The sequence below is a fragment of the Bos indicus genome, chromosome 17 (assembly GCF_029378745.1).
Source record: "Bos indicus isolate NIAB-ARS_2022 breed Sahiwal x Tharparkar chromosome 17, NIAB-ARS_B.indTharparkar_mat_pri_1.0, whole genome shotgun sequence".
NCBI lineage: Eukaryota > Metazoa > Chordata > Mammalia > Artiodactyla > Bovidae > Bos > Bos indicus.
In genome coordinates, this window is record NC_091776.1 from 47,852,947 (window position 1) to 47,876,029 (window position 23,083).

Genomic DNA, 23,083 nt, shown 5'->3' on the forward strand with positions numbered 1-23,083 from the left:
GATTAAAAATTAGATCTCATAACTAATAGCAGTCAGGATTCTGTTCTGAGTGTAACTCACTCCAAACTCCATTCTGTCAACTACTATATTTGCCTGCCTACTATCTTGTCTAGAGAATGTTCACGATGACAAAATAAACTTTCGTGCTGTAAAATCCCTCTGGGAGTGGCCTCAACTGTGAAGGTTAATAGGTGGATGTTTGAAGCCTTTGATAAAATAATGTAAGTGATCTTTCTTTCCTCAAATGAAACTGATAACAAACACATCTAAGTGCTTCTGTGAGAAAAACAAACTTCCTGATGAAATTCTCCTTCACGGCAGCTTTGCGAGATTTTAGCAAATCCCCCATCATGCCCCAAACCAGAAAGGCAACACTGACTTAAAGTTTGTCTTTAATTATATTTAAATCATGAAGCTTAACTGAATGTATTGACATTTATACTGAGAAATTCATTGACATTCTATTAACCTCGATCAGCAAATTAATTCTTCAACCTCAGACCTAGAGCATGTGAGGGGCTGGAGCACAGTTACACATTGATCATGGGATATGGTGTGGCTTGGTCATGTGGGAATCGACTGGCTAAGCCTAAAGAAACAGACCCCTGGCTTGCAGAGGAGAAATTCACTAGATACGTATTTGAATTATTTTTTGTTGTGAAAGAATAAAACATCTGAGCCTCTCACCTTTCATTTGTCATGTCAGATGGGAGTTGAGAAAACCATTGGGAGAGCCAATCTCTATCAATTAATAGTCGTGTTTACATTTTCACATGAATGGAGATTCTACTCCACAAATTCAGCTACATGCTTAAAGAGATCATGGCTAGTTAAAGAAAATTTGTCTCTGGTTATCGTAACTTCCAGGATCAAGCTGATGTTGTTAGATTTTTGTGCTAAGATTTTGCATGCAATGTAACTGTCAGAGGTGTTTGTTTAGGGAGTCCAACCTTGCTTTTCTGATGAAGACAGTTCTTTGGCCATCACCTGTGAGCGGTAGCACTGACTCTAAGATGAGTTACTAAAAGCCCTGTCAAGACACAAAGAATTTCATCCCAAAATGTCTTCCTTTGACCCGTCTGGTGACATAGCCTTCAGAGACAGAGTCTTAATAGACGTTTTTTTCTTAGTGTGCTCTCTTAACAAATAAATGCATTAAAGTGGAGGAATTAGAGGAATTTTTAAAAAATTTTTGAAATACTAATTTGAAAATTTTTTATATTGAACTGGTAGTTGATTTACAATATTGGTTACTTTCAGATGTATAGCAAAGTAGTTCAGTCATTCAGTTATATATATTATATATGTATTCTTTTTCAGATTCTTTTCAATTATAAATTATTACAAGATACTGAATCTAGTTTCCTGTGCTATACAGTAGATTGAAGAGGAAATATTTTTCATTGAAAGTTATTGAGAGAAAGGATTTCCCTGGTGGTGGTCCGGTAGTTAAGATGTCTCCATTCAATGCAGAGGGGTTCAGGTTTAATCCATGGTCCAGGAACCAAGATCCCACATGCCTCGTGGGCAAAATTCCAAAGAAACATAAAACAGAAGTCATATTGTAATACATTCAATAAAGACTTTTAAAATGGTCTACATATAAAGATATTTTTTTAAATGATTGAGGGCAAAGACGAGGGAGAAAGCTGTACTGTGGACCGTCGTCAGTCTGACTTAGAAGGGTGAAGGAACCTGCGCACAGAGCTGGTGTTTCAGATGGATCGTCTTCCAGCCCCCGAAGAGGAGAGAATGAGACATGTAGAGTTAATTGCACGTAACTGTGTTGCTTCCCTTCCCTGCCAATTCCGCCGTATTCTGGTTCTGTGTGTTCTGCCCAAAGCGCATCTAGGGTTTCATCGGAGATGCTGTGCAGACCGAGTTGATGGCATTCTCATCACCTGTGTATGCAGACGAGTTGTGATCTCTACCCATCTGCAGTCCTGACGAGGATGCTAACGTGTCTGTGCCCTACAAATCGGATTTTTCAAGTAAAAAATAATACTCCCAACAAAAATATATACATAAAATATCTCTCCCTCTGCAAGTGCATATGTTTAAGAAAATGTCAGGCTATGGAGAGGAAAGAGTTTACTGTATTTTCCTTTCTGTATTGTCTGCAGCAGCACTTCCAGCTCATGTGTGGAAAATACTTTCTGATGGGAGGAGGGGTGGGGGAAGTGCTTCTAGGATCACTCCAGGAACATTTCACTTTCAGAGAGAATTTTGCCTTTCTTTCCTAATTCTGAGCAGAGACATGTAATGGCTCCTTTTATTTAGTATTTATTTTTAAATTTAATTTGGCTGTGCCAGGTCTTCATTGCCACATGTGGGATCTGATTCCCTGACCAGGGATCGAACCCTGGGGCCCCTGCATTGGGAGCATGAAGTCTTAGCTGCTGGACAACGAGGAAGGGCCTCTTCATGGATTCTGACCCTCTATTCCTCCTTTGACTGTGTGGATCACAATAAACTGTGGAAAATTCTGAAAGAGATGGGAATACCAGACCACCTGACCTGCCACTTGAGAAATCTATATGCAGGTCAGGAAGCAACAGTTAGAACTGCACATGGAACAACAGACTGGTTCCAAATAGGAAAAGGAGTACGTCAAGGCTGTATATTGTCACCCTGATTATTTAACTTCTATGCAGAGTACATCATGAGAAACGCTGGACTGGAAGAAGCACAAGCTGGAATCAAGATTGCCGGGAGAAATATCAATAACCTCACATATGCAGATGACACCACCCTTATGGCAGAAAGTGAAGAGGAACTCAAAAGCCTCTTGATGAAAGTGAAAGAGGAGAGTGAAAAAGTTGGCTTAAAGCTCAACATTCAGAAAACAAAGATCATGGCATCTGGTCCCATCACTTCATGGGAAATAGATGGGGAAACAGTGGAAACAGTGTCAGACTTTATTTTGGGGGGCTCAAAAATCATGGCAGATGGTGATTGCAGCCATGAAATTAAAAGATGCTTACTCCCTGGAAGGAAAGTTATGACCAACCTAGATAGCATATTCAAAAGCAGAGACATTACTTTGCCAACAAAGGTTCGTCTAGTCAAGGCTATGGTTTTTCCAGTGGTCATGTATGGATGTGAGAGTTGGACTGTGAAGAAAGCTGAGTGCTGAAGAACTGATGCTTTTGAACTGTGGTGTTAGAGAAGACTCTTGAGAGTCCCTTGGACTGCAAGGAGATCCAACCAGTCCATTCTGAAGGAGATCAGCCTTGGGTGTTCTTTGGAAGGAATGATACTAAAGCTGAAACTCCAGTACTTTGGCCACCTCATGTGAAGAGTTGACTCATTGGAAAAGACTTCATTCTGGGAGGGATTGGGGGCAGGTGGAGAAGGGGACGACAGAGGATGAGATGGCTGGATGGCATCACTGACCCAATGGACAAGAGTTTGGGTGAACTCTGGGAGTTGGTGATGGACAGGGCGGCCTGGCATGCTGCAATTTATGGGGTCTCAAAGAGTCAGACATGACTGAGTGACTGAACTGGACTGAACTGAACTGATTCCTCCCACTTCAGTCCCGTGTCTCTTTTACTATGAGTATTGGAACCTCTTTTGCTGAGGACAATACATACTTTTTAAAAAATAATTTTAAGTTCATCTAGGTCATGGCAACCCACTCCAGTACTCTTGCCTGGAGAATCCCATGGACGGAGGAACCTGGTAGGCTGCAGTCCATGGGATCGCTAGGAGTTGAACACGACTGAGTAGCTTCACTTTCACTTTTCACTTTCATGCATTGGGGAAGGAAGTGGCAGCCCACTCCAGTGTTCTTGCCTGGAGAATCCCAGGGACGGGGGAGCCTGGTGGGCTGCCATCTCTGGGGTCGCACAGAGTCAGACATGACTGATTTGACTTAGCAGCAGCAGCAGCAGGTCATATACACATTACTATATAAAATAGATAACTAATAAGTATCTATTGTATCGCACGGGGAATGCTACTCAATATTCTGTAATAACCTACTTAAGAAAAGAACCTGGAAAAGATATATGTATATTTTTCCTGTGGTCATGTATGGATGTGAGAGTTGGACTGTGAAGAAGGCTGAGCGCCGAAGAATTGATGCTTTTGAACTGTGGTGTTGGAGAAGATTCTTGAGAGTCCCTTGGACTGCAAGGAGATCTAACCAGTCCATTCTGAAGGAGATCAGCCCTGGGATTTCTTTGGAAGGAATGATACTAAAGCTGAAACTCCAGTACTTTGGCCACCTCATGTGAAGAGTTGACTCATTGGAAAAGACTTGATTCTGGAAGGGATTGGGGGCAGGAGGAGAAGGGGACGGCAGAGGATGAGATGGCTGGATGGCATCACTGACTCGATGGACGTGAGTCTGAGTGAACTCCGGGAGGTGGTGATGGACAGGGAGGCCTGGCGTGCTGCGATTCATGGGGTCACAAAGAGTCGGACACGACTGAGCGACTGATGTGATCTGATCTGATCTGATAACTGATTCACTTTGCTGTACACCTGAAACTAACACAACCTTGTAAATAAACTATACTTCCAGCCAAGTCCATCTATGTCAAAGAGAGGTTGAAATGTCATAGTAAAAGTAGTTTAAAATGCATTTGATTAGGAACTTACAATTTGTAAATGAAGCTTAAGACATGATCAGGTTATTTCACCTTAAATATGCAAAAGTTAGAATTATGGTCTTGTTCTCAGATAAAGACTGAAACCAGTATTCCTTGAGCGGAGAAGTAATCTTTGGGGGAGGGGGAACTTTCAGTTTTGATCAATTTTTAAAAAGTAATCTAGGTTTTCATTAACTTTTCTCAAAGACTTGTGCCTTTGTTACATCCTATGTTTTCGACATTCCTAAATTGTCATCATCCTTGTATATTTTCTCTTAACATGTTTAAGTCTACCAAGCCTTTGTTTGTCAATCATTTCATGTGTGAATCAAGTAATGCAAGCAATTGTTTCCAAAATTCCACTGGTGGATTTTATTAAATATGACAGTTTTTAAAAAATTAAAAATATCCCTTTGCAGTAGGTTTGCATGGTGTTTGCATGTGATTGTGTTCTATATACAAATAGCAATCAGTGATGACGTTTAATGTTTTACTTCAATATTTGATTTAATTTCTCCTGTATACCAAAGTGATTCAGTTACACACATTTATACATTCTTTGTCATATTCTTTTCCATGATGGTTTATCACAGGATATTGAGTATAGTTCCCTGTGCTGTGCAGTAGGACCTTGTTGTCTATGCATTCTCTATATAAGAGTTCACACAACAGTGACATTTATGATGGACATTTAGGATGCAGATGCTGAGTGTGGAGAGATCACCGAGTGAGGTCTACATTTCCATCAACAGCATCACAGAGCTCTTGTCCAGATACAAGGAGCCCCTATATTTCTTCTGCTATCTTCCCTGCCTTCTGTTTTCTCATTTTCCCTTCCTTGCTGTAGGGAAACCTGGTCTGTATGCCTTTGTGTGTTTGTGGTTATAAGGAGCAGTGAATGTATTTGTGGTGTATCTTTTTATGGGCAAACCTGCAATTGTAGGTGATAACTAGTGTCTTCACAGTCATTGGGCAGGAAGATCGTGACTCTATCAACAGGAGTTTAAAAAATCAACACAGTTTGGAACGAACAGGTGCCCAGCACTATGTTTAAAAACAATAACCCTGTATATGAGACAGCCAAAGAGACACTGATGTGTAGAACAGTCTTTTGGACTCTGTGGGAGAGGGAGAGGGTGGGATGATTTGGGAGAATGGCATTGAAATATGTATAATATCATATATGGAATGAGTCGCCAGTCCAGGTTCCATGCACGATACTGGATGCTTGGGGCTGGTGCACTGGGACGACCCAGAGGGATGGTATGGGGAGGGAGGAGGGAGGAGGGTTCAGGATGGGGAACACATGTATACCTGCGGTGGATTCATTTCGATATTTGGCAAAACCAATACAATACTGTAAAGTTTAAAAATAAAATAAAATTTTAAAAAATTAAAATAAATAAATAAAATAAATAAAAATAACTATTAATTGAAAAAAAATAAAATAAAATAGATAACCAACAGGAACTTGCTGTACAGCGCAGGGTGGTGGTGGTGGTTTAGTTGCTAAATTGTGTCCAACTCTTGCATCCTCATGGACTCTAACCTCCCAGGCTCTTCTATCCATGGGATTCGCCAGGCAAGAATACTGGAGTGGGTTGCCATTTCCTTCTCCCGGAGATCTTTCTGACCCAAGGATAGAACCCGGGTCTCCTGCATTGCAGGTGGATTCTTTACTGACTGAGCCACCAGGGAACAACAGAGCACAGGGAACTCTGCTCAGTGTTAGCTGGCAACTTGGGTGGGAGGGAGCTTGGGGGAGAATGGATACATGTATGCATGTGGCTTTAGTCTCTTTGCTGTCCACCTGAAACTATCACAACATTGTTAATCAGCTATACTCCAGTACAAAATAAAAAATTTTAGTTTGAAAAGGTTTCATAAAATGGAAAAAAAGTAAAAAACTCAAGACAGAAATTCATATATATACACCCTGAGCCTCAGTCCTGCAAATTCCCACTGCCCACCCAAGCTTAAGTGTGTCTCTCCCACGGCCTTATTTCTTTAAATGTCTACCTGGTATTCTCTGATTCACCTGTAATCCATTCTCAGCACTGTAGCCATCGTGGTGTTTTCAAACCATCCCCCCTTATGATGGAATCCTATTTGGATTTGGGACTCTAGGGCTGCTTTGACAGGTGTAATGTCCTGGTGTGCCCCCGGATGCCCTGACTACAGAACTTCGTTTGTGTTTCTCTGTGTGTGCTTAGTCACTCAGTTATGTCCAACTCTTTGTGACCCTGTGAACTGTAGCCCGCCGGGCTGCTCTGTCCATGGGACTCTCCAGACAAGAATACTAGGGTGGGTTGCCATGCCCTCCTCCAGGAGATCTTCCCAACCCAGGGATTGAACCCAGATTTCCTGCATTGCAGGTGGATTCTTTACTATCTGAGCCACCATGGAAACTTGTGTTTCTAGACAAAGACAAACCCATTCATGGTTTGAATGCTTGACCCCTATAGTCCCTTCCATCAGACCCCAGCAATAGGCCTATCCAAGAAGGAGCTATATGCTGACATGCAGACTCTACAAGTCACCTTTGTCATCAGAACAATGAAGACAAAAGCCAAACTCTACAGTGGGAGGCATCCAGGTGAGGGATCAGAAATGGCTTGATCGAGAATGTGGTGGCCACTTTTCCGGGGGAGTCCTCACTTCATGGGTTGACTTCCTTATGGCAGGCTCTCTTGACCCCCACCCATCATGGACTGATCTGGAGCACCCTCCATCTGCATTCCCACTGCAAACTCACCCAGCATACTCTGGTCAAGAACCTTCCCTGGGTGCTCAGATGGAGGATAGGAGTGGTCATGAGTTTCAGGGGAACCTGCCCCCCGCCACATGGTGATATGAGCAAGTAATCACTGCCTCCCCCATCCAAAGGCCTCCTCTTGTTTCATCCCTTCCCCAACTTCTTCCCCATTGACCCTACACTCACAGTTTTACATGAAGGCTCTCAGTGCTAAAAATAGGATGTGCAACTGGAAGAAAAGAAAGGAAATAACCATTTCTGTACCCCACCTGGTTTACAGAAGGACTTCCTAAAGACAGAAAAAATACGGAAGGATCGTAGACACACAGCAGGCCTGTACTTCTCTTTAGAGAGTGTTGAGTGTGGTTTAGCATAGTGATAGTCATCGTGATGATTGGGGTTTGCTTTCGGCACCTGTAGGTGGGGCCCAGAATGACAGATGGTTCCACACAATGAAGAATGTCCCTTACGCAGTTTGAAATTCTAATGTTCTGCAGACATTTTTGTAGGACTCATAGCTCATCTGAAAGAGTGTGAGTTTTTTCACTTTTCCCTATTTCAGAAATATATAGTTTAGCTTGACTTATCATTCCTAGTTCAATTAAGATCATTCTGTACTTTTTTTAAAAAATTGAAGTATTGTTGACTCACAGGGTTGTGTTAATTTCTGCTATACAGCAAAGTCACTCAGGTATACATACATATGCATTCTTTGTTTTTTTAGTATTCTTTTCCATTATGGTTTATCATAGGGTATTGAATATAATTCTCTGTGTCATTCTGTACTTTTTAAGTTATCTTATAAGTCCGGTCTGTGAATTCTTATCCTAGGTATACAGTTTTTATTCCAGGGCTTGTGCATACACTTGTGTTTTTTTGTCTCCTGTTTTTCTCATTCTGAACAGTCTCAGATCAACTCTTAAATCCAAATTTATTTTTCATCCTTAGGAATAAATATTTCCCCACCTCCTAATATCTTCCACTGATGATTATTTCCAAGCATTTACATATTGAAATCAATGTTAGCTTATTATTTTTTTAAGGTTTAATAATTTCCCATTTCCCTTATGATAAAGAGATTTGCAAACTTTTCCCATAAGGGGTAAGATAGTAAATATTTTTGGCTTTGTGGGCCATATGCTTTCTAGCCTGCATAATCTTGTTTCTTTTTAAACAATGTTTAAAAATGGCAAAGCTGCTTTTAGCCCAGGATCTATGCACAGACAAGCTTTGGCTAGATTTGACCACCGACCATAGTTTGCTGACTCTGAAAAAAAAAAATAAATAAACAACAACTCTGAATGTGGCTACAAGGACTCTCTCCCTCTACTCACCCTTCAGGTGTATCTCTCATGCCTCAGTTCCAAGCCCTCTGCATCTTCCAGTCACACTGGTTTCTTTTGTTTTCTTCAACCCACCCTGCTCCCTCCAAACTCAGGGCATTTGTATGGGCAGTTCTTTCTGCCTGGAAACCAGCCTGGAACTTGGCCTGGAGATCACAGGCCAAGGCTTGTTACACCAGGAAATGCAACCTTATCTCCCTGAGTACAGGAGGGTCCTCTAACATAGCTCTCATCTCACCAGCTGCTTCTGTCTCTCACCTCTTCTTACAGTGGCTAATTACATTTTCTGACTGGATCATTTATTTCATATCCATCTTCCTCACTAGAATGTATGCTCTGGAAAAGCAAGAATCTTTATCCATCTGCTCTTTGGGGGCTAAGAGGGAACCCTGGATTATGACGTTTGCCAGTTTCCACGGCGCGACTATTCCCCCCAACCTCAGAACCCTCTTACACTGTTGGTGGGAATGTAAATTGGTGCAGCTACTACGGAGGACAGTATGGAGGTTCCTTAAAAAGCAGAATAGAGTTACTATGTGATCTCTCAGTCCCACTCCTGGGCTTGTATCCAGTGTGTGTGTGCTCAGTTGTGTCCAGCTCTTTGTGACCCCATGGACTGTAGCCTGCCAAGCTCCTCTGCCCATGGAATTTTCCAGGCCAGAATACTGGAGTGGGTCATCATTTGCTTCTGCAATAGATCTGGAGAAAACTATAATTTGGAAAGATACTTGCACCCCTATGTTCATTGCAGCACTGTGCATAATAGCCAGTACCTGGAAGTAACCTAAATGTCCACTGACAGAGGAGTGTGTAGGGAAGGTGTGGTACATATATACAATGGAATATTACTCAACCATAACAAGGAACAAAATAATGCCATTTGCAATAAGATGAATGGACCTAGAGACTGTCATGCAGAATGAAATAAATCAAACAGATAAAGATGAATAATCATATAACATCATCAGGCTTCAGCAATATGTGGACCGTGAACTTCCGGATGTTCAAGCTGGTTTTATTTATTTTTTTTTTTTTTAAATATTTCTGTATTTTAGGTAGCTTTTTTTTTTTTTTTTCTTCCAATTTTATTTTATTTTTAAACTTTACATAATTGTATTAGTTTTAGAAAAGGCAGAGGAACCAGAGATCAAATTGCCATCATCTGCTGGATCATGGAAAAAGCAAGAGAGTTCCAGGAAAACATCTATTTCTGCTTTATTGACTATGCCAAAGCCTTTGACTGTGTGGATCACAAGAAACTGTGGAAAATTCTGAAAGAGATGGGAATACCAGACCACCTGACGTGCCTCTTGAGAAATCTGTGTGCAGGTCAGGAAGCAACAGTTAGAACTGGACATGGAACAACAGACTGGTTCCAAATAGGAAAAGGAGTACGTCAAGGCTGTATATTGTCATCCTGCTTATTTAACTTATATGTAGAGTACATCATGAGAAACGCTGGACTGGAAGAAACACAAGCTGACTCAATCTCAATCAAGATTGCCGTGAGAAATATCAATAACCTCAGATATGCAGATGACACCACTCTTATGGCAGAAAGTGAAGAGAAACTAAAAAACCTCTTGATGAAAGTGAAAGTGGAGAGTGAAAAAGTTGGCTTAAAGCTCAACATTCAGAAAACAAAGATCATGGCATCCGGTCCCATCACTTCATGGGAAATAGATGGGGAGACAGTGGAAACAGTGTCAGACTTTATTTTGGGGGGCTCCAAAATCACTGCAGATGGTGACTGCAGCCATGAAATTAAAAGACGTTTACTCCTTGGAAGGAAAGTTATGACCAACCTAGATAGCATATTCAAAAGCAGAGACATTACTTTGCCAACAAAGGTCCGTCTAGTCAAGGCTATGGTTTTTCCAGTGGTCGTGTATGGATGTGAGAGTTGGACTGTGAAGAAGGCTGAGCACCGAAGAATTGATGCTTTTGAACTGTGTTATTGGAGAAGACTCTTGAGAGTCCCTTGGACTGCAAGGAGATCCAACCAGTCCATTCTGAAGGAGATCATCCCTTTGGAGGGAATGATGCTGAAGCTGAAACTCCAGTACTTTGGCCACCTCGTGTGAAGAGTTGACTCATTGGAAAAGACTCTGATGCTGGGAGGGATTGGGGGCAGGAGGAGAAGGGGATGACAGGATGAGATGGCTGGATGGCATCACTGACTTGATGGACATGAGTCTGAGTGAACTCCGGGAGTTGGTGATGGACAGGGAGGCCTGGCGTGCTGTGATTCATGGGGTCGCGAAGAGTCGGACACAACTGAGCGACTGAACTGAACTGAACTGAGCATGTGGAATCTAAATAAAGGGTACAAATGCACTGATTTACAAAACAGAAATAGAGTTACAGATGTGGAAAACAAACCTATGGTTACCAGAGGGTAAGCAGAGGAGGGTTAAATTGGAAGATTGGGATTGACATATACATACTACTATATGTAAACTAGATAACTAATAAGCACCTACTGTACAGCACAGGGAACTCTACTCAATACTCTGTAATGGCATATATGGGAAAAGAATCTAAAAGGGGGGATATATATGCATATATAACTAATGCACTTTGCTGTACAGCAGAAAGTAACACAAAATTATAAATCAACTATACCCCAATAAAAAATTTTAGAAAAGAAAGTATTTCCACTCCAGTCAAAGTCAAGCTACTAAAATGATGTCAGTGGATGTGGAGGCAGAAGGAGATGTTTAGAATCAGCTTGGCCTGGGCAACCACTGGATCTCCATCTTTTTAAGCTAACTTTTGTATCTGCATCTCTATCACTCAGCAGTGTCCAATAAATAAGAAGAATTCCTGACATACCACTTGAGTGAATGAATGAATAAAGTAAATATTGGCAGGGAAAGCAAGAAAGCATAGATAAAAGGAGGAAATGCAGCATAATTTGATTCAAACTGCAAGCTTTCCATTTTGCTTCTCCAGAAGTACTCTGGTTACCCAACCTCAGAGTATTATAAGGTAGAAACAGAGGACATGAGAAGACAAATTTATGGGGACAAAAACTTCATTATAAAGTGTGTGCAAGCTCAATCGCTCAGTCTGTCTGACTCTTTGTGCCCCCTGACTGTACCCCACCAGGCTCCTCTGTCCATGGAATTCTCCAGGCAAGAATACTGGAGTAGGTAGCCATTTCCTTTTTCAGGGGATCTTCCCAACCCAGTGATCAAACCTACATCTCCTGGATTGGCAGGTGGATTGTTTACCACTGAGCCACCAGGGAAGCCCTAATTATAAAGTACATACATTAAAAGGATCATGTCTATTTTTCCTCCTAAAGAGAGGTTTTTATTCTGAAATGTTAATGAAAAAGTTAGAAAAAAGATGTCAGTAATAGAAAACCTTCATCCTGTGATAATGTCTGAGAAAAACAATTTTTTTGTATAATAGCCTTATTTGAATCTTGAACATGAGATGTGAAGGGAAGGAAAAAGAAGTCCATGGCACTTGCATTTAGGAGACATCTGGTTGCCCATGTCTGGATTTGATGCAAAGTTCCAAAATGCCACTGCAGACAAATACTGGCTTGGTCAGAAGGATACCTGCAGGTGGAGCTGGAAAGGGTTAGTGCCTGGACTAATGGCTCCTCCACCCCTTCACTCATTCCTCATGTCTCTTTCATTGATAGAATCATCCACACAGCATTTGTCATTTGCCAGTGGTGTCTTCTTTATTTGAAAAATTCCTTCAGTTTCCCAACAAGCAGATCCTGAGCCAAGACTGTGTGTGATTTATAAAGGAAATGTCCCCCATAAATCAATAAGAGGTCAGGGAGAGTAGAAGAAGGAGAGAAGAGCCCAGGCACTCGTGCTGTTTTCAAAGTCACGTGCAGGGTGGTTTTAGCCTAACCCCATAGGGAGCCCATGGAGCACGCTCAGTGCCTCCAACTGATTCAGCTGGAGGTGAGAGCTCACCTTCTGCACCATCAGGTTCTGCCCAAGAGCAGCCTCCAAGGGTAGTGATCTCTACAGCACATGCAGCCCTTTGTACTTGCGGGCAAGATGGCTCCAGAAACTCAAGAAAAGCCATCTAGGGAAAGTCACAGGTAGATATCATTACAAATGAAAGCACTTAGATGTGGAGAAAAGGGAACCCTCCTACACTGTGAGTGGGGATGTAAACTGGTGCAGCAATAGTGGAAAAGAGTATAGAAGGCTCTCAAAAAATGAAAATAGAACTACCATATGACCCAGCAATTCCACTCCTGGGGATATATCTGAAAGAAACAAAAACAGTAATTTGAAAAGATACATACACTCCAGTGTTCATGGGAACATTGTTTACAATAGCCAAGACATGGAAACAACCTAAGTGGTCCTCAACTGATGAATGAATAAGGAAGATGTGGTACATACATACAGTGGAATGGTACAGTATAAGTGTGCGTGCTCAGTTGTGTTCGACTCTTTGAGACCCCATGGACTATAGCCCGCCAGGCTCCTCTGTCCATGGAATTCTCGAGGCAAGAATACTGGAGTGGGTCGCCGTGCCCTCCTCTAGGGGATCTTCCTGACCCAGTGATCGAACCCAAGTCTGTTGCATCTCCTGCACTGGCAGACGGATTCTTTACCAGTGTGCCACCTGGAAAATCCTAACGGAATAGTACTCAATCATAACAATGAATGATATTTTTCCATTTGCAGCAACATGGATAGACCTAGAGGGTATTATGCTTAGTGAAATATGTCAAAGAAAGACAAATACTGTATGTTGTTGCTGTTCAGTCACTAAGTCGTATCTGACTCATTTGCAAACCCGTGGACTATAGCCCGCCAAGCTCCTCTATCCATGGGATTCCCCAGGCAAGAATACTGGAGTGGGTCACCATTTCCTTCTCCTAAATAATATATAATATCACCTATATCTGAAATCTAAAAAGATTTACAGCAAACTAGTGAATATAACTTTAAAAAGAAGCAGTCACAGATATAGAGAACAAACTAGTGGTTACCAGTGGGGAGGGGGAAGGGGGGCAATACAGAGGGAGGGGGTGGGTAGTATAACTATCGGGTGTAAGATGGGCTCGGGGATTCACTGTATAACACAAGGAATATGGTTGATAATTTTGTAATAACTATAAATAGACAGTAACCTTTAAAAATTGTGTAAATAATTTTAAAAAAAGTAAAATTTAAAAAAGAAAAAACACTTAGAAGCCAGGAGTAAGGCATGTGAAAATGATGAAGAGATACGAGGAGACTTGGTTGGAATCCTGACACTGTCCATCACCATTTGCTCCCCGGTCATAAGTAGCTCTCATTCACACGACCTCTAGAAAGTGTCCTGAAGTTTTTAGAACTCATCTGGAACAATTTTCCTAAGGGCAGTCGTTCAGATACTAGATGTGCTCTCTCTCCAGCTTTCCTTTGTTTCTAGCAGTTTTACCTATTTATCTTATAAAGTGCCATCTGGGAAAAAGAAACCTAAGTTGCAAATGAAATGCCACTCTCTGCTTCCCCCCATCCACCCCACCATATCACCCAGGACACTCACACTTGTGGTGGAAACCCGTTGTCCACGTGGTTGGTTACAGAATGCACTCTGATCGTTGGCACACTTTTTTTTTTTTTTAACCATAATATGTTGATTTTCTAAGCTGGAAAAAAAAAATACAGGTAACTTCAACATGCATTGACTTGCATCTCAAATACGTAGCTCCTAACTGTTCTAATGCTGGGAGGTCCGTGTCTGCATGGTTTCTCATCTCTCCAAATGATGATGGTAGGCCTCCGTATCTAATACTCTTGTTTCCACATCTCTGTTCTGATTTATGGACACATTGTGGAACTTAAAATAGTTGGCTGAAGATCCTAAAGGCAAGCTCATCTCAAAGCATCTTGTTACAAAAAATGTTCCAGCTTTGGTTATACAGAATTCACTCGAAGCATCCAATTTGGGGTCTTGAGGAAGCCCTGTGTAATACCTTGACTTGTGTTTCTCTTGGGGTTTGAAAAGTTGTTTTACTGATCTTTATTGCTAATAAGCATATCTGTCCTGGTGGTGGAAAAAGAGATAGGGGTTTATAACCCACGGATGCAAACTGGGCATCCTGTACCCAGATCTCTTGGATCCTTTTCTCAGTAGCTGGGTGACCTTGGAAAGATGGTTTACCCTCCTTGACCCCAAACTCCTCATCTACCAACTGGGAGTAAATAACAGCTATTTATTGTAATACTGTGAGGATAGCAAGAGGTAAGACATAAAATGCCTTTAAAACAGCTCACATTCAAAATACTCAGTGGTAATTATTCCATCACTTTGGGAAAAGAAGCATGTCCATCCAAAAGAAGATTTTCTTTTTGTTTGAAAGTGATGCCTTTCCTTGACCTTGGGATGTGCTGGGGTGGTTCCATTTGATCCTGGAGGATGTGGCCATTGACTGTCTGAGCTGACCCAGAGCCTTGTTTTCTGAAAGGGTGTTTTCTTTTCCTTAAATCTGGGGAAGCCTCAGGCTATGGCAGAGCTTCTCTGGTGGCTCAGAGGTAAAGAAATCACCTTCCCATGCAGGAGATGTGGGTTCGATCCCAGGGTAAGGAAGATACCCTGGAGAAGGAAATGGCAACCTACTCTAGTATTCTTGCCTGGGAAATCCCAGGGACAAAGGTGCCTGGCGGACTACAGTCCATGGGGTTGCAAAGAGTCAGACACAACTTAGCAACTGAACAACAGCAGGCTATGTCAAAAACCATGTGTCTTTAAAGGTGAAAAACACTTAGATTTTTATTAAAGTATGGTTGATTTACAATATGTTGGTATCAGGTGTATGGCATAGCGATTCAATGTTTTTCAAATTAGATTCCATTAGAGGTTATTACAAGATAGTGGATATCAGTCCTTGTGCCACACAGTGGGTCCTTATTGCTTATCTAAAAGGCTTAGATTTGGGGACTTGCCTGGTGATCCAATGGTGAAGAATCCATCTGCCAGTGCAGGGGACATGGATTCGATCCCTGGTCTATGAAGATCCCACATGCCGAGGGGCAACTAAACCCATGCACCGGAACCACTGGGCCCATGCACTAGAACCCAAGCTCTGCAACCAGAGAAGGCTCTGCAATGAGAAGTCTGTGCATTGCAACAAAGAGTAGCCCCCACTCGCTGCAACTAGAGAAAACCCGAGTGTGACAGTGAAGACCAAACACAGCCAAAAATAAATAAATAAATACAACTTTTTAAAATTAAGAAATTAAAGGCTGAGATTTTGAACCCAATGCACCAAGTGGCCCATGTAGGGGGAAAGTGAAAGTGAAGTTGCTCAGTCGTGTTCGACTCCTAGCGACCCAATGGACTGCAGCCCACTAGGCCCCTCCGTCCATGGGACTCTCCAGGCAAGAGTACTGGAGTGGGGTGCCATTGGCTTCTCCGATGTAGGGGGAAGCTATAGGCAAATAAGAAGAGTTCCTCAAATCAAGGATATATTATTCAACTTCTCTGTGAAAGAGAACTATTAAGAGATGCCTCCAAGCCAACTGAGGTGGAACCAGTCAGTAGGGATCTGAGGAGTCCCTAAGAGGGTGCATTACCATACCACTGCTTCCATTTCTGTCTTGTGTGCAAAGGACAGCTACAAGCAAGACAGGGCAGGAAGGTTGCTCTTGGCTTCCTCTGCTGGTAGGAGCCACGCCAGTGGAAGAACCTAAACCTGAAGGCAGCTCCATGCCCACAGTGCTCTGAGGTCCGCAATCCAGAACTGAGCCTCTCCATGGGTGACTGCACTGTCTTCCATGCAAACTCTGCTCAAACTCGACTGCGATACTGCCTTCCAGATGGAGTTCACGCATAAAGCGTTGCCCATCCCTGTTGCTAATTATTTAACTCGGTCTCTGCAGGGAGGGAGCTTCCCTGGTGGTGATAAAGAATCTGTCTACAATGCAGGAGCCCTGGTTTGATCCCTGAATCAGGAAGATCCCCTGGAGGAGGGAATGGCCATCCATTCCAGTTTTCTTGCCTGGAGAATTGCATGGACAGAGGAAACTGGCAAGTTACAGTTCATGCTTTCGCAAAATGTCGGATGCAACTGAGCGGCTAACACTGAGGGAAGGAGAAGAAGGAGGCAGAATGGTTGGGGCTGGGTCTAGGGCCACTGAAAGTGGCATCTGAACGCTTTACGCTGCTCCAGACCCCCAGGCGCCCTTGGCTGGAGCTCTGTTCTTTTCCTTCCTCATTCTCTCACTGATGGACATTGGAAACCCTGAATGTTTCTTCTTCTTGGTTCATCTGTGTCTTCACAGATTTTACTGACCATATTTCCCAAATCTGCTCAGTTAGGACATTCCATTTCAAATACCATTATATACAAAATATTTCCAAGAGTGTGGGTATCCATATAATTAAATTTTAAAACTTCTAACATAGTTGCTCATGATCTGGTGGTATAATAGCATGACCTGGATCAAAGGAAAGAGAGAAAGATGGAAGCAAGGAAGGGAGGGGAGAGAGAGAAGAAGGAGGAAGCGGAGGGAAAGGGGTGGAAGAGGAGAAGAAAGAAAGAGAAAGAAAGGGAAATGACAAAGAAAAAAGGGATAAGAGAAAAGAAAAAACAAAATCTGTGCCTCACCCCACTCAGAAACAATCCGAACTCAGAGTGTTGCCTGGTCATTAGTTTATTTGTGAAGTTCTCCCCAGGTATTTCTAATCCCTGGGTAAAGTGGAGAAACACTGCATATGATATACGCAGACATATTTCATAAGCTTCCACTTCACAGTACTTTGTCTCCTGTAACACAGTAGATACCACGTATTGTCCTCTGCACAAGGCACTCTGGGAACAGCCTAAGGATGACTACTCTTTTCAGAGTATTTCAGGCTAACACCCAAACACTCCAACTGCAAAGATACAGTCCTTAGCTTTCCAGTTAAACATGAAGAAGTGATAAATAGTGCCAAATATGGAAGAGTTCTGGAAACTCTCAAGTGCTAAATATTTACAAAAAGTTATTAAAATTCAAATTTCCAGTGATTTGCTAAGACACACAAGGTGAGTTCTTCCAAAGCTAGATCACCATATGCAGAATTTGCAGAGGAAACTGTCAGGGACCTGGTGCACACCCTAGTGCATCAGAAATACCGAGAAGCTCCTGCACGCTAAGGAACCATTCAAGAAAAACACACAATCTCAGAATACGATACGTGACCTTCCTAGAGTTTGCTCTGGCTGCCAGGTTAAGCGTTTCCAACCTACGTTGTTTGCATCAGCAAATCAAATAGAGGAAAGTTAGCTCAAAAGAAACTGTTTGCTTTACCCTTTGGCCAGGCAATGGATCTAAGGGCAAAAAGAAAATCAGACCTGATAGGAGAATGGTGCAAGATTACTGAAGGAGTAAAATTAGAAGAAGTAAATAGAGCACTTTAAACATTATTGTTATTCTGACCAGTGTGGAATGGTACCTCATTGTAGTTTTGATCTGCATTTCTCTAATAATTAGTGATATTGAACATCTTTGCATGTGCTGCTTGGCCATCCATATGTCTTCTTTGGAGAATGGATAAGATGTGGTACCATATATACAATGGAATATTACTCAGTCATGAAAAAGAATGAAATTGGGTCATTTCATTCTAGATAGACCTAGAATCTGTCATACAGAATGAAGTAAGTCCAAAAGAGAAAAATATTTAGTGCATATATGTGGAATCTAGAAAAATGGCATGGATGAACCTATTTGCAGAGCAGGAATAGAGATGCAGACCTAGAGAATGGATGGATGAACATGGGGTTGGGGGAAAGGGGGTGGGATGAATTGGGAGATTGAGATTGACACATATACACTACCATGTATAAAATAGATGACTAATTATATGCCACCATATAGTACAGGGAACTCAGCTTGGTGCTCTGTGGTGACATAGATGGGTAAGATGAGGGGGGTGGTGGGAGGGAAATACAAGAAGGAGGGAATGTATGTACACTTATAGCTGATTCAGTTCTTTGTACAGCAGAAACTAACACAGCATTGTAAAACAACTATATCCCAATAAGTAATATATATATATATATATATATATATATATATAGCTGATGTTATTTTAGATGGGTCTTGCAGAATGGGAAGAATTTGACCAAATGGAGAGATTTATAAAGGTATTTCTGATAAAGTGAACTCTGTGAGTAAAAGGTGGGGATGTGGCAGTAAGAAAAGTCCCATATTCCAGTGGAATCTGGAATTGTGCAGTTTTGTTGAGGTTAGGGCACCTGGAAGAGGGGGCAAAAAAGAGAACAGTGTAAAGTATGGAGCAGGGTCATGATATTGCATACAAGGAATTACTACTCTGAAGGAATTCCCACGTGCCTTCATTGTGGAGTTGAGTTTCTGAATTCAACTTTTACCAATTCTGCTCTGTGAATTTCCCTTTCCTTGTGACTAAACATAGAAGACAAGGCTCATAACAGCCAAAAGAAGGATTATCCCATTTCATGAATGGGAGAGGAATACTGGAATGCTTGCGAATTCCAAATATAAAAACCAAGATGCATTCTAGTATCACTTTCCCAAGTTTCCTGTGCTTGTGGAAACTGTCGTTCAGAGTTCCAAAAAGGCAACGGCATGCGTCTTAGGAAAAGAAATCTGCACAGGGTATCAATCCACAGTGGCTGACACAATTTGTTTCTAATTCTTATCACAGCCACTGTGTCTTAAAGAGTTCATCGTCTTTCTTTCAGAAGCCGAGAGAGAGTGATTCTTGTAGGATTTAAAAATCAGGTGCTATTCTCTTTTTTAAAGAAGTTCATTGGTAACATTTTTTTTAGATTCCACATATAAGTGATACATATTTGTCTTTCTCTGACTTACTTCACTTAGTGTGATCATCTCTGCTACTGATGCTGCTAAGTCGCTTCAGTCGTGTCCGACTCTGTGCGACCCCATAGACGGCAGCCCACCAGGCTCCCCCGTCCCTGGGGTTCTCCAGGCAAGAACACTGGAGTGGGTTGCCATTTCCTTCTCCAATGCATGAAAGTGAAAAGTGAAAGTGAAGTCACTCAGTCGTGTCTGACTCTGAGCGACCTCATGGACTGCAGCTACCAGGCTCCTCTGTCCATGGCATTTCCCAGGCAAGAGTACTGGAGTGGGGTGCCATTGCCTTCTCTAGGTCTATCCATATTGCTGCCATGGCATTGTTTTGTTCTTTCTTATGGCTGAGTAATAGTCCACTGTATATATGCACCACATATCCATTCATCTGCCAGTGATGAACGGGCATTTGTGTTGTTTCTGTGTCTTGTCTCTAGTGCAAAGTGCTGCTATGAACACTGGAGTGCTTGTATCTATTTGAATTATGGATTTATAAGTGACTCACTTTGCTGTACACCTGAAACTAACACAACATTGTCCATCAACGATACTCCAATAAAAACTAGAAAATTTAAACAAAGAATAAATTAACTAATTACATAAAATCAAAGCCAGTGCCATTTTGCTTTCACCATTGCCCATGGTTCACTGTAGCTACTCCTGTTCCACGTGAGAGGCCGCTGCTCATGCAGGGAGTTTACCTCTGTGACTGGTGCTCTCTCTTTGGGAATATCTTCTGATCTTCCTTCTCTTTCTTGCCCTCCTCCTCCTCATGTTCCAAATTCCCCACCATTTATCTCCGAGCTTCTTATTGATACATTTGCATGGATCTGATGGTATGATAAATGTTTCAATAGCTTTTTCTTATCTTAAAGGCCAATTCTTATCCTCTTAAATGTCAAGGTCAGTGATCATTTTTGCAGTTACATGAAATTCCGATCTCTAGAGACAGATCTGATAGGTGGAAGTGGCTTTGGTCACGTAGGGTTAAAAAGCATCTCTCCTTGCTGCCTCCTTGGTGAACCCTCACCTGTACTTCTTCACATCTTCTCTCGGGGTGTGGATGGCACCACATCTGCATCTTTTTCGCCTGTCACTTAGAAAAGCAGACATTTTATAAAAGCTGACTATAAAAAAGAAGAAGAGGTAGCCAGTGAATTAAACTAACCAAAATAGCTGAAAAAAATCATCTGATATTCTGACTTGGATTCATTTTCAGATATGTGTTTACAGAAAACCCAAGACGTCTGAAAACTAATCATTGTCATAATCACTCCTGTTTTCAGGTAACATCTGGCTGCTTCTCCTTGCTCATCCGTGTGGGTCCCATAGCCCCAGTCTTCTGTTCATGGCTCATCTCTGATTCTCTCCACTTCTTTCTCATTCCCACCAGAAATAAAAAGCCATATCACCCTCAAACACCTTTAAAATTCTGTGCATCCAACTTGAAGGGACTGTGGCTTTGGAAAATCTAATATAGGCAGCAAAATGATTTCTGGGAGTGGGAGAAAGAATCCTGTCCTCCTAGATGGAGCTCAGGGAAGAAATATTTAGGAAATTCAATCAGCACTTCATGTAGTCATCCACAAACACCTGTTCTGGGGACTCTGAGAAGCTCACAAGAAACAAGGGTTGGGAAGCTTGAGCAATAGTGTCTAAGGCCAGGCCAAGGCTGTGAATCTTCTTGAAGATATTGGATATTGGATATCCAAATCTTTTGGATATTGAATATCTTTTTTTTCCTTTCTTTTTTCATTGGTATATAGTTGATTTACAATGTTGTATTAGTTTCAGGTGTACAACAAAGTGATTAAGTTATACATATATATATATATATGTGTGTGTCTATTCTTTTCAGATTATTTTCCATTATAGATTCCATTATAGATTATTACATGATATTGAATATATTGAATATATTGAATATTGAATATAGTTCCCTGTGCTATACAGTAAATCCACATATATTATCTATCATATATATAGTAGTGTGTACCTGTTAATCTCAAACTCCTAATTTATCTCTCCTCCCTCCCCTACCCCTTCCCCTTTGGTAACTGTAAGTTTGTTTTTTATGTCTGTGAGTCTATTTCTGTTTTGTAAACAAGTTCATTTATTTATTTTTTTAATTTAATTTTATTTTTAAACTTTACATAATTGTATTAGTTTTGCCAAATATCAAAATGAATCCGCCACAGGTATACATGTGTTCCCCATCCTGAACCCTCTTTTTTAGATTTCACATATAAATGATGTCATATGATATTTGTCTTTGACATATTTCACTTAGTATAATAATCTCTAGGTCCATCCACATTGCTGCAAATAGCATTTATTTCATTTTTTATGACTGAGTAATTTTCTATTATATATAAATATATGTATAATATGTATGTATATATCATATAGATTATATATGTGCATATATCACATCTTCTTTGTCCATTCATCTGTCGATGGTCATCGAAGATTGCTTTTCCGACAGACTCTTTGAACGATAGTATAAGTGCGCGTGGAAATTGTCTGTTGCCTGCCAGGCACGCCCACCCAGGCCTCAGTGTTGTTCTCTCCTTCTCTCTCCTTCTGTCCAGTGCTAACGGTGCCTCCTATGAAGTCATGCAGATCGACGTAGAAATCGAAGAACCCGGTGACCCGCCGGCCACACAGCTTGTCACATGGCAGGTTGAATATCCAGGAGACATCACGTCTGACTTGGGTGTCTCCAAGATCTACGTGAGTCAGAAAGACTTGATCGGAGTCATCCCACTGGCCATGGTAAGACAGTCCCTGCCCTGGGCTGTTAATACAGACCTCAGGGAAAGGCACAGCATCACACACATGACCTAAACGCACTGGGAAAATGTCAGTGAGCCCAGAACCAGGGTCAGGGAGAACTGACAAAGGTACTGCAAATTGCTGATTCTAAATACATACTTATATGTATCTTTAAAATATTATTTAGAAATAATCAAAGTCCACACATTAGATTTGGGTCTTCCACTATGAGAAAAGTATTGATGATTTTATCAAGGCGTTTGTGTGATACACTGGAGACTAGTCAAGGATCTTAAACATGTATACCTGCAGAGACCAAACAGATCTAGCATCTGAGTGAAAGGTGACAAGTGATTTGACAAATACCTACCCAATGAAAAGGCCTAACCAACAGGAAAGCCATGCAGGAAATTCAAGGAAAGCCATGCAGGAAAGCCAAGGAAAAGTCTGAATTCTTAAGACCTACTAACTTTTCAACAGAAAACATCCATGTAGTTTTAGTGTGAACCATCAACTCCTTGTTAGAACTAATTTTATTTTAAATCAAGCTTGTCTAGGAAAGGGTTAGCTATAATCCATTCACAGGCCATCTATTTGTAACTTGTAAAAGATTTAGGTCTCTAAGTCAGTCCATGTGTTTCCTAGGATTTGTGGAACAGAGATGGGTTTTCATCCTTAGAAGGATCCACCCCCTGGTTGCTATGCAATTGACCACATTGCCTGTGGGACGACTAACCACCCAGGTTGACCTCAACAAACACACCGGATGCCTTATCTAGCCTCACCTTTTCC

General features: G+C 41.5%; 1 protein-coding gene across 1 annotated transcript in view; it reads left to right on the forward strand.

The window, feature by feature from the left end:
* Positions 1-23,083, forward strand: part of TMEM132D (transmembrane protein 132D) — an 884,961-nt gene that overhangs the window by 580,628 nt on the left and 281,250 nt on the right. The window contains exon 4 of the mRNA XM_070769354.1: positions 22,108-22,291. Within this exon, the coding sequence (XP_070625455.1) occupies positions 22,108-22,291 (184 nt within the window). The remainder of the gene's footprint in view (positions 1-22,107; positions 22,292-23,083) is intronic.